Here is a 12,385-nt window from a genome sequence, read left to right on the forward strand (position 1 = left end):
GAGCAGTCCGAAGGACATTCGTATATAGCATTGAAAGCAATGGCAGTATAACTTAGTAAGCAAGTGCCCTCTAACCTGATCAGACCCGGAATTTCAACCAGCAATGACTCTTTGTGGAAACGCTGAAAGTGTGCTATAATACTACACTGCTCAGACCAGGGACGTGCAGAGAGTGTTAAAGAGGCAGGAGCTGATCAGATATTTTCGGGGCGCAACCCAGCACTCTTTATCTACTGGAGATGCAGGTGTATAACGACATGGATTTCGAAAAACACATTTTGTTCAACGCAAAAAGGCTGCGTTCAAGTTCAGGAGACTTTGGAGAAAAGGCAATCCCCCCCCCCCCCCCCCCCCCAGGAGGAATTACTCCAATTACTAGACTTAAATCTAACCCAGAATGATTTTTCCTTTAACAACAAATTCTATTTACAAATCAAAGGCACGGCCATGGGAAAGAGATTTGCACCATCTTATGCAAACATTTACATGAGCATATGGGAACAGACAGCACTAGAAAAATGCAGACTTAAACCGACACATTACTATAGATTTCTAGATGATATATTTGGAATATGGGAACATAGCCAAGAAGAATTCCAGGAATTTATTGATGTTTTAAATAGCCATCATAGATCCATAACGATAAAATATGTGACACACACAGAAAGGATTGACTTTCTTGATGTAACAATCTTCAAGGGCCCAAACTTTAACACAAATGGGAAACTAGACTTAAAAGTATTCTTTAAAGAAACAGACACTCACGCCCTATTACACAAAACGTCATTCCACCCGACACACTCTTACACAGGAATAGTCAAATCACAACTACTAAGATTCCATAGGATCTGCACGCAAAGAAGTGATTTCAAAATAGCTTGTAAAACTCTATTTAATGCTCTCAGACTAAGAGGATACACTAGGACCTTCCTCCGGAAGGCCCAAAATACCTTCTTAGAAATAAGAGTGCGGGATACAGGCCCCAAATTGGCCCTGATAACCAGTTATTCAACACAGAGCACACTAGCCAACAACAGAATAAAAAGGAATTTTGAGAACCGAACGGACGATCTTCTAAAAGATTATAAAATTATATCGGCCTACAGAAAAAATAAAAACCTTAAAGATTATCTAGTACACAGCAAACTAAAAGAAATCAACACACCAGCACGCCAGGGACCAGAATACTTCAAACCCAAACAATTAGTAAAAAATAGAACCACAAAACGCGTCTTAGAGATTAAACAACAAATAACAGCCAGAACCAGCAACTGCATTTATTTAATCACATGTGAAAAATGTGGTTTACAATATGTCGGAGAGACAGGTAAAACAATAGGTACTAGGCTGGGACGACACAGATACAATATTAACAATGCCAAAAAGACAACCACAAGATTGGTGCAACATTTCATGGCGCACGGCATTGAAGCTCTAAAATGCGCTGGACTTCAACACAATCCTAACTGGACAGTAGGACAAAGACGTTTTAATGAAAAACAGTGGATTAAGAACCTCAACACGGATTTTCCTGGAGGCTTAAACATGCCTAAAATCAGATCTTGAACACTACAAAACTTAAACTCAGGATTAAACTGGAGAAATCTAAAAGTGATTGGATCAGACTTCCTTCGGATACATGGCGAATGCATTTATTCCTTGCATTGTGCCTACACATGTTGCGACCTGCGGTCGCAACATGTGTAGGCACAGTGCACTGAAGTCTTTTAATTCCCCCGCACATACACACACACACACACACACACACAGTCAGAGAACTGACTCACTAAACAACACTAAGACACACTAAACAACGTTGGATTCGTACAGTGCAGAATGCAGATAAGTGTAGGCCTATGTTCTTATTATAATTGTGAGTTTGTTTTTTAACATGCAGCGCAAGTCCACGGGAGCCGATCTACAAGCTCACAACGCGTTGCACTGCGAGTAGCCTAGAGAAGGCTGTCAAGTGAGCAGCGCAATCGCACATGCTATAGAAATATCCTAATAAATAAATAAAAATGTGTCGCTTGCAGGGGCAGTTTCCTTATGGGAGCTTGCCTCTAGAATGCATGCATAGGCATACAAGTGCAAGTGCACTCGGCTTTTATATATAATTTTTTTATGTGCTGAACAATGTTATAGGGTCGGGACACATGCCTACATATTTTATCTGCGATTTGGGAACTATTTATTGATTCAGCATGAAGACTAAAGCCTTCTGAATATATCCGTAAATTCGTCCGCCACCTAAAGAGGTCCCGTAGGAGTTTCCGACCAACCTACGTGAGCGTCAAGTTCACGGCCATTTCCATGAATTCCAAATGAATGTGGGAAATCCACGTAAATGCCTTTCCGCTAGCTTCACGTCATTATATCAGCGTAAACGCGTTGAAGAATCAGGCCCATAGTGTGGAAGTGTCCTTGAGCAAGCTGCTGATACCGATGAGCAGGTCGGTGCATTGCATGGTTTCCTCGCGCGCGCGCGTGTGTGTGTGTGTGTGTGTGTGTGTGTGTGTGTGAATGTGAATAGGTGAATGTAATGCACAATCTATGTAAAGCGCTTTGAATAAACGCACGATTTACCATTTACTTATACCGACTAGACAAACGTATTGTATTCTATGACATCTATATTGATCTGCAGTTTCATACCGTATAGGGGAAAAGGAAATATGGCCTTCTCGTTTTGGTATAGATGATCCTGTGTCAGTGGTATAGTATCTATGATACCGAAGTAACCGATCGCCTCCTTTAGCAAACGTCAATGCAAGGTTCAGAGGTATTCAGGTTCCTGAGTGTTGTGTGACAGAAAGGGTTGAAGGTCATGCTAGCCGCACACACACACACACACACACACACACACACACGCACGGAGGCACACCCGCAACACACAAAGGAGCGCACGGGCAAATCTCAGCCTTCTGCCGAGGGCCCTGCATGTGCTCTGACGTCTACGTGAGAGATTCTTATGTCTGAAACATGCACCAGTGATCCGACGACACGCATAGATTCACACATACACACTATATACAGCAGGACACAAGAAGAACCCGTGGGTTGAGCCAAATAGAGGGGCGGTGAGTTTCACACAAAAATGTCCTTTTTTTTTTTTTTACCTCACACGTCCGGAGAGTCACTGTAATTTCAGTCATTCGTTTTCTCTCACAAGAGAAAGGAAAGACGCATGTCGGGGTGGGGGGGGGAGGGGATATGAGTTACGGCCGAGCTACACCATGCAGGCTTTTACGCATACTTAAACGCACACACACAGCGTGCACTTTTAGATCCGAGTCACATTTTTAAAGTCTGCGTATACATATTATGCGGTGGCTCGCGTATATCCGCGCAAACGCGCTTTTGGTTGTATATAGCAGCTCCGCTGCTAGTCAAGTAGTCATTAAGTCAGAGCCATGGCAGTCAGTCTGAAGGGATCATCCAGCCAGCGTGGGGAGTCTGGTGGTTTAGCTAACGACAGCCTTCAACAACTTTAGGCATGGGTGACTTGTTTGACCTGGGTGGAGCAGAGAGGCTGGGGACCTGCAGGGGGAAGTGACTGGGAACCACCCTGCGTCATTTCTCTGTCTGTCTGTCCAACACGCACGCGCACGCACACACAGGCACACACACACACACACACACGCGCGCACACGCACACACACGCGCACACGCACACACACATTCAAAAACCCACATGTAAATCAATCATGCACAGCAAACAGATGTCACGCACACAGATTAGACACACTCGCACACACATACAGGGCAGCGTACTGTATGCATACACTCGTATATGCAGTCGCGCACGCACACACACACACACACACACACACACACACACACACACACACACACACACACACACACACACACACACACAGGGATGACCAGGTAATGACTATTCAAACATGGTAATAGGCCACTTATGTGAAACAAACTCCCAGAAAACTGCACAGTCTGCCTCAGCCCAGTTCCTTTCAATCAACACTGCATGCCAGAGGCCTTTTATTGAGGTTCATGATTCATTTCCTACAGCGTGTTTCAACTGTAACTTCATTTTCATCCTTTGAATCTGTTTCATTTTCAGTTCATTCTTCTTTACTATAAGCCATTTAAGAGCGGCTGTCGCGGCCACGTATGCGCTCGGTGCGGCGGTTCTTGTATTCTTCATTTTGTTTTGCTGAGAATAAGGTTAGAAATACGTTTAGGAATGGGGTTAGGTTTAGGCACAGTTTTACTGAGGTTAAGGTTAGGTTTAACCGTTTAAGCATTATTTACTTAGGTTACTTTAGGAATACCAGGCCACGCAGTTCCGCCGGCTGTACGCCCGAGACGAGTTGTTTGGTATTCGTTTTCGTGGTCCTTTAGGGAATGCGTGCACGTCTCCTTGTAGTTTGTGTAGTCCTTTAGGGAATGCGTGCACGTCTCCTTGTAGTTTGTGTAGTCCTTTAGGGAATGCGTGCACGTCTCCTTGTAGTTTGTGTAGTCCTTTAGGGAATGCGTGCACGTCTCCTTGTAGTTTGTGTAGTCCTTTAGGGAATGCGTGCACGTCTCCTTGTAGTTTGTGTAGTCCTTTAGGGAATGCGTGCACGCCTCTTTGTAGTTTTCGTAGTCTTTTAGGGAATGCGTGCACGTCTCCTTGTAGTTTTCGTAGTCCTTTAGGGAATGCGTGCACGACGTCTCCTTGTAGTTTGTGTAGTCCTTTAGGGAATGCGTGCACGTCTCCTTGTAGTTTGTGTAGTCCTTTAGGGAATGCGTGCACGTCTCCTTGTAGTTTGTGTAGTCCTTTAGGGAATGCGTGCACGTCTCCTTGTAGTTTGTGTAGTCCTTTAGGGAATGCGTGCACGCCTCTTTGTAGTTTTCGTAGTCTTTTAGGGAATGCGTGCACGTCTCCTTGTAGTTTTCGTAGTCCTTTAGGGAATGCGTGCACGACGTCTCCTTGTAGTTTGTGTAGTCCTTTAGGGAATGCGTGCACGTCTCCTTGTAGTTTGTGTAGTCCTTTAGGGAATGCGTGCACGTCTCCTTGTAGTTTGTGTAGTCCTTTAGGGAATGCGTGCACGTCTCCTTGTAGTTTTCGTAGTCCTTTAGGGAATGCGTGCACGTCTCCTTGTAGTTTTTGAAGTCCTTTAGGGAATGCGTGCACGTCTCCTTGTAGTTTTCGTAGTCCTTTAGGGAATGCGTGCACGACGTCTCCTTGTAGTTTTTGAAGTCCTTTAGGGAATGCGTGCACGACGTCTCCTTGTAGTTTGTGTAGTCCTTTAGGGAATGCGTGCACGTCTCCTTGTAGTTTTTTAAGTCCTTTAGGGAATGCGTGCACGTCTCCTTGTAGTTTTTGAAGTCCTTTAGGGAATGCGTGCACGTCTCCTTGTAGTTTTTGAAGTCCTTTAGGGAATGCGTGCACGTCTCCTTGTAGTTTTTGAAGTCCTTTAGGGAATGCGTGCACGTCTCCTTGTAGTTTTTGAAGTCCTTTAGGGAATGCGTGCACGTCTCCTTGTAGTTTTTGAAGTCCTTTAGGGAATGCGTGCACGACGTCTCCTTGTAGTTTGTGTAGTCCTTTAGGGAATGCGTGCACGTCTCCTTGTAGTTTTCGTGGTCCTTTAGGGAATGCGTGCACGTCTCCTTGTAGTTTGTGTAGTCCTTTAGGGAATGCGTGCACGTCTCCTTGTAGTTTTTGAAGTCCTTTAGGGAATGCGAGCACGTCTCCTTGTAGTTTTTGAAGTCCTTTAGGGCAGAGGTTCCCAACCACTGGTGGTACTTGAGCCCCCCTCTGGCGGTACACAGATGCCTTCATGGAGAGCAAACATCACACTCACAGAGACCTTGCCTTGCCTTGCAGATGGCCGACGGCATGGCCTTCATCGAGAGCAAACATTACATTCACAGAGACCTGCGCGCGGCTAACGTCCTGGTGAACAGTGAGCTCATCTGCAAGATCGCTGACTTTGGACTGGCGAGACTCATCGAGGACAGCGAATACACCGCCCGAGAGGGTAAGAGAAGACCTTTTTTCATATCAAGGCCCATTAACTCGTTCAGCATTTGATGAGATTTAGCCCCTCAGACCCAAAACAAAAGGATATTTTGTTATCGTTTGATAAGATTTTGTCCACAATTCCATGCATGTATTGATGTTGGTATACCATTAGGGAGATAACAGGCGAACGATCAAAATAACAATTATTTTACATTCTCTAATTGCGTAGACTTATTGTAAATTAACTAAGTAATGCTCTGGTGGAGGCTTACCCGCCACCCCCCCCCCCCCCCCCCAAGCCCCCCCTCCCCAAATTGACTGACTTCTATGTAAACCAAGATTCATAAGCCCCCCCCCCTCTAAATAGCCAGCCCCTCCATAGCACCCCCAGTCATAATGTTCTGGAGCCGTCGCTGCTCTCAAGAGTTAATGATCTAGAAGGGTCCATTTGGTTACCAACTTTGCATCGATTCATTTAGCTGGGGACCACCTGGAAGGAACCCCCTCGAGGACCACTGTAGCACAACCAAACAAAGTACAAGTAATAATAATAATAATAACCATAATAATAACCATATAACCATAATAATAAGTATTCTACTGGATCTCTTCTCCATTAGTCCCTCCGTACAATTTTACTCTAGGTTTTATTTATTGACGAAACTCGATTTAGTTTTCGTCAGTGAGAAAAGGTATACAGTCGACAAATGTTTATTTGAGCTTTTTGTCATAGTTTTAGTCAACAAAATTAACACTGTCTAGTGTCTACCAGGTTAATGCCCATGCACCAAAACAGGGATGCCAGGGTTCAAGTCACTATGAGCTTCAGGCAGGGTTACTTGTAGACCCTGTCGCACCCGGCAACAGGGTTTAAATTCCTCAGTGGAAGTGCACAGGAGACAACCGCCGACCACTGCCGATGTGCTAGTTATATATTGTACTAACTGTACTAACATACTCTAAATTATTTATTCAAATACGTTCCTGATTGCCGCTTTAATAACATGTCTTCATATCCATAAAAGCAGGCCTTACTGAATCTGTGCTTTATAATTCAGTCTTCAATTCTGTTAAGATTCCAGTAAGACAAAGCAAATTATATTATTTTCACATTATGTGACTCAAAAACATGGACGTTGTTGCGTCAGATTAACTTTCAGTGCAATAGCTCCACCACGTGTTAATTTCTTGTACTGCACAATTCAGGGGGCGTTGGGATTTAGCTGTGTATACAAATGAATGAATGCAGTACTGTGCTGGCTTGTGGTGGACATTTTGGTCAAAATGTATTCTTTTCCAGTGGATGAGATGATGAGATATACTTTATTGTCCCACAAGGGGAAATTTGTCTTGGGCAAAAGTGCATTAGTACATACATCAACGCTTTTTAAAACAGACAGACAATACACACAAGACAATGCACAGTAGCAGCAAAGTACAAGTCACAAGAGTATCACAAGAGAAGTGCAAGTTGCAATAAGATAAATACTTAAAGAATTATAATAATAATTCCCATTTATGAAAATAGTTTATAATATACCCGAGGGGGTTACATATTAGACAAACAATGGGAAATAGAATTGGTAGTTTTATTTTATTTTTGTATAACTGTAATGCTAGTGACGTTTGTGCGCAACACTCCTGAAAACAATTAAAGTATTGCATTGTGGGTTTGAGCTGACAGGCCCTTTTTGATGTCAATCAATAAAGTCACCTTAATTCAACTTAATTTTTTTAATATAAATGATAAGAGAAATGGACATACAAAATGAGTGGGCAATAACATTACCAGAAACAGAGAAGCAGAGATACTGTAGCCACGAAAAATGGACACTTGACATTCAGTAATCGAGTCCTTATGATCAAAATAAGAACAATACAACGGTGTGTGTAAAACAGAAAATCGTGAGAGAAATGTGACCCCTGAAATGAACGGCGTTTCCTGCTGCTTTCACAGGTGCCAAGTTCCCCATCAAATGGACGGCCCCGGAGGCCATTAACTACGGCACGTTCACCATAAAGTCAGACGTGTGGTCATTTGGAGTTCTGCTCACAGAAATAGTGACATATGGTCGCATACCTTACCCTGGTATGTACCCGATTACACGCCACGCACGCACGCACGCACGTACCCTGGTCTACACAGCACCATGAGAGACGATAATAACAACAACAACAACCAGTGGCGTGCACAGACATTTATCATCATCATCATCATTTATTTAACTCACGACCATGATCACATGGTTTGGAGCACATTCATAAAAGTATACAATCAGAAGTATACAATACATTACAGATTTCACGATATACATAGACATATCGGAAGGCTTTCCCTATTTGTACAGTGGAAGAACATTTTTCAGAAAAGCACCCAATTTATAGATTTATAGGGGCAGGTGCTCAAGTGAAAAAAGGGCACCTTGTGCAGCATGTATGAACCGGCCAGTTGCCTTCATAGTGTGAGATTTATAGATTTTGTGGCCTAAATAAAATATTAGAAGCTTTTTTATCAAGAATTGGTCAATGTCACCATGGTCCACATTATAATGTGGACACTGTACACTGTACCTTTTTCTTAAGGGCACATTTGTCCAGAGGGTGTCTATCTAGTCATTCTAGTGTATATCTGTGCACGCCACTGACAACAACAACACAACATGTAATCTCTCACCTTATGGCATTGAGCAGGCATGTCCAACCCAGAGGTCATCCAGCACCTGGAGGTGGGCTACAGGATGCCGCCGCCGGACCACTGTCCCGAGAGCCTCTACGGCGTCATGTGCGAGTGCTGGAGGGAGAGCCCCGACGACCGGCCCACCTTCGAGTACCTGAGGAGCGTGCTGGAGGACTTCTTCACCGCCACGGAGAGGCAATACCAGGAGCAGCCCTGACGGACGGACGGACGGACAGACAGACAGACAGAATGCAAAACACAGACTTAAACCAGTGATCAGGGGTGCCCCCGCACTTTTTTTGAGTGGTGGTGCAACCACTCCAAGGAACAGCGATGTCCGTGTCAACTATGTATGTGTTCAACTATTATGTATGTGTTAATGAGCACGAGTATGACTGTTAGTACCAGTAGGGGGCGCTGTTGTGCCAGAAAGAGAGATAGTGCTGTATACTGTTGCCTGCTAATGAGAGAGAGAGAGAGGGGGGGGGGGGGGGGGGGAGAGGGGGGAGTTGCACCACTCAGTTCACACGGGTGTGATTCTTTGAGTGGTGCAATAACTCCTACAACCAGCGATGTCCGTGCCTACTATGTGGCCATGAGCACGAGGTATATGACTTATTAGTACCAGTAGGGGGCGCCAGAAACAGAGAGAGGTGGGGGGTGGGGGGAAATTGCACCACTCAGTTCACACGGGTGTGATTTTTTTTTACTTGAGAGCTACTTTCAAAATGACCAGCTCAACCAAAAAAATAATAATAATAATAATTCCCATTTATGAAAATAGTTTATAATATACCCGAGGGGGTTACATATTAGACAAACAATGGGAAATAGAATTGGTAGTTTTCTTTTATTTTTGTACTGTATATACTGTATAACTGTAATGCTAGTGACGTTTGTGCGCAACACTCCTGAAAACAATTAAAGTATTGCATCGTGGGTTTGAGCTGACAGGCCCTTTTTGATGTCAATCAATGAAGTCACCTTAATTCAACTTAAGTGGCAGATGTGAAAAATCATTTTTTTTTAAATATAAATGATAAAGAAAATGTAAGGGCATGTCATGTGGTCTATAGCAGCACAGCCTTTGTGATCTACTGGTACAGTAGATGGCGACATTATCTTTTGGGCACCCCCAAGAGGAAAGAAAGCTCCTGAACTTGACCCCATCATGGTAAAACTATAATGACGTATTCAGATGTAATCTGTTTGATTTACTCACATCCGGCTCACTGCAGGGGAAGGGATACATCATTACGCTGTGTAAAAAAAAAAAAAGTATGAATACTGAAATGTAGGATGTACTCTGTTACAAGTAAAAGACCCGTATTCAAAATGCAGTTAATGCACTCAAGTAAAAGTACAAAAGTATCGGCATCAAAATGTACTTAAAGTACTAGGAGTTAAAAGCACTCATATTGCAGATTGTCCCATTTCACAAGTTACAAGTGTGTACAAAATCTTTTGAAAATCGCCGATCTACAGTACAAGCTCACAATGCATCGCACCGTGACACATTGTGAGCTTGTTGATCGTCTATTTTCAAATGGCCGACATGTGTATAGGATTGAAGTGGTTAATGTACTGCATGTTTTCTTACCAAAATGTACATCTCCAAAGTAGAACTACTAGTAGTAGTAACTAAAGTTTTCAAGTCATTGTAGTGGAGTGAAAGTAATCATTTTGGCTCTGAGATGTATACAGTATAGTGGAGTAGAAGTAAACGTATTGGAAATTGGAAATACTCAAGCAAAGTGCAAATACCTCAAAATTGTACTTAAGTAGCTTACAGTACTTAATGTACTTACTGTAGTTACTTTACACCACTGTGTGTGAGTGTGACGCACGTGACACACCGCCGTATACTGTGAAGTACATAGAGTATTGAGATCAGACAGAATATAACTGGACTGCTCTGCTTGTATTATAAACGGTGCTCTGTATCAAAATGTAAATAAATGATACCCAACACTGCTTCCATCATACACTTCAATAAAGGTCTTCATTGCAATATCCACGAAGCCCGTCGTAGACCAGTGGTTTTCAACCTTTTTTCATAATATCAAGTGCCATTATTTATTATTTATTCAACTATTGAATTTGCCTAAAATTAATTAAAACATTTTTTTAATAGTTCAACTATAGCCAATCTACATTGACACGTTGTGAGCTTGTAAAACTGCCCATTTCAACTATTCAAAAATGTTTTGCAAAATAGTTTTTTTTTTAAAGGCAAAGAGGTTTAGGGATAAGGGGTTTAGCGGTGACGAAAATGGAGCCCCTAGCCTCTCAGACCCAAGACTATTTTTGTTGTTGTCGTTGGATAAGATTTTTAACACAATTCCATGCTGTATTGACGAAGGTACCATTAGGGGAGATAACAGGCAAACGTGTTGATAAAAAAAAATAACAATTCTGCTATCCACATTCTCTAATTGTGTAGACTTCTTTTAAATTAAGTAATGCAGATGTTTAACACTAGTTTAAAATAAAATTAAACCAAATGGACCCATACATTTTATACCTGCATATCCCGTCAGTCAGCTAGGTCACGCCTTCCCTGCATATCCCGTCAGTCAGCTAGGTCACGCCTTCATAATATATACGCCTTCATATATATAATATATATATATATATATATGGTCACACACATCATGACATCACACCTCCATATATGGTCATGCCTTGTTGTGACATCACGCCTCCATGCCACGTCACACCACCATATATGGCCGCCTCCATATATGACGATCACGACACTGACCTCATCAAACCCTGGATAGCCATATATGGAGAAGACTGGATCATCACCTCGATCTGCATATATATAGCCGGCCAGCAATCTACATCTGACCTCAAACCCTTAGATCTCCATATATGGAGCTGTATATGACCTGTTCTGACATTCCATATGTTGATCCTTCCCCACCCGGCCTTCCTCTTCCTTTTGACTGATAATGTCCACACAACAGGCCAGAGAATTAAAGGAGAATTCCATACCAAAAGGCTTTCTTAGCTTTCTTTGTAGTTGTTACGTCCCCACCAAAGAGGTCCAGGTGTTATTTTGTGCAAAAGCTCCTTATTGGCTATTTCCCCTATACCATAAGCCCCCAATGAATTGCATTGAATTGGATGGGAATTGAATGGGGCTATGGGGGTGTTGTGCTAATTCGCTTATTTCCATTGCTCAAAATTATTTTATTTTTGTATATATATATCCTCTCTTCATAATGTAAATAATATCCCAAGCGGCACACTTTACTACTTATTTCAATGGAAATAAGCGAATTAGCACAACACCCCCATAGCCCCATTCAATTCAATGCAATTCATTGAGGGTTTATGGTAGGGGAAATAGCCAATAAGGAGTTTTTGCACAACAAAAACACCTGGACCTCTTTGGTGGGGATGTAACGACTACAAAGAAAGGTAACAAAGGTAAAAAAGCATGGAATTCTCCTTTAAGGCCCGGCCCTACTTGGGCCCTCATCAAACCCTGGGGGCCTCATCAAACCCAAGACACTGCCCCCGCTGCCACCCTTAGATCTGGAGCTGACCTCCTGTTCTGATCGACATTCCATATGTTGATCTGACCTCATCAGAACCTGTGTACACTATCAAGACACGCTCCATATGGCCAGTACAGAATTCATTCCATTATGTTGATCTGATCCCCCATGCCAGCAGTCTGCCGGCCCGTCAGACCCAGGCAGCATGCTTGCACGCGAGCGGTC

General features: G+C 42.9%; 1 protein-coding gene across 1 annotated transcript in view; it reads left to right on the forward strand.

Annotated features, from left to right (window-relative positions):
- The window catches only part of lck (LCK proto-oncogene, Src family tyrosine kinase), a 37,146-nt gene extending 28,185 nt beyond the window's left edge, over positions 1–8,961 (forward strand). The window contains exons 11-13 of the mRNA XM_080784393.1: positions 5,837–5,990; positions 7,932–8,063; positions 8,666–8,961. Coding sequence (XP_080640519.1) covers positions 5,837–5,990; positions 7,932–8,063; positions 8,666–8,868 — 489 coding nt within the window. The 3' untranslated portion in view covers positions 8,869–8,961. The remainder of the gene's footprint in view (positions 1–5,836; positions 5,991–7,931; positions 8,064–8,665) is intronic.
- Positions 8,962–12,385: the final 3,424 nt, after the last annotated feature.

This window comes from Protomyctophum bolini (assembly GCF_963924005.1).
Source record: "Protomyctophum bolini genome assembly, chromosome: 15".
NCBI lineage: Eukaryota > Metazoa > Chordata > Actinopteri > Myctophiformes > Myctophidae > Protomyctophum > Protomyctophum bolini.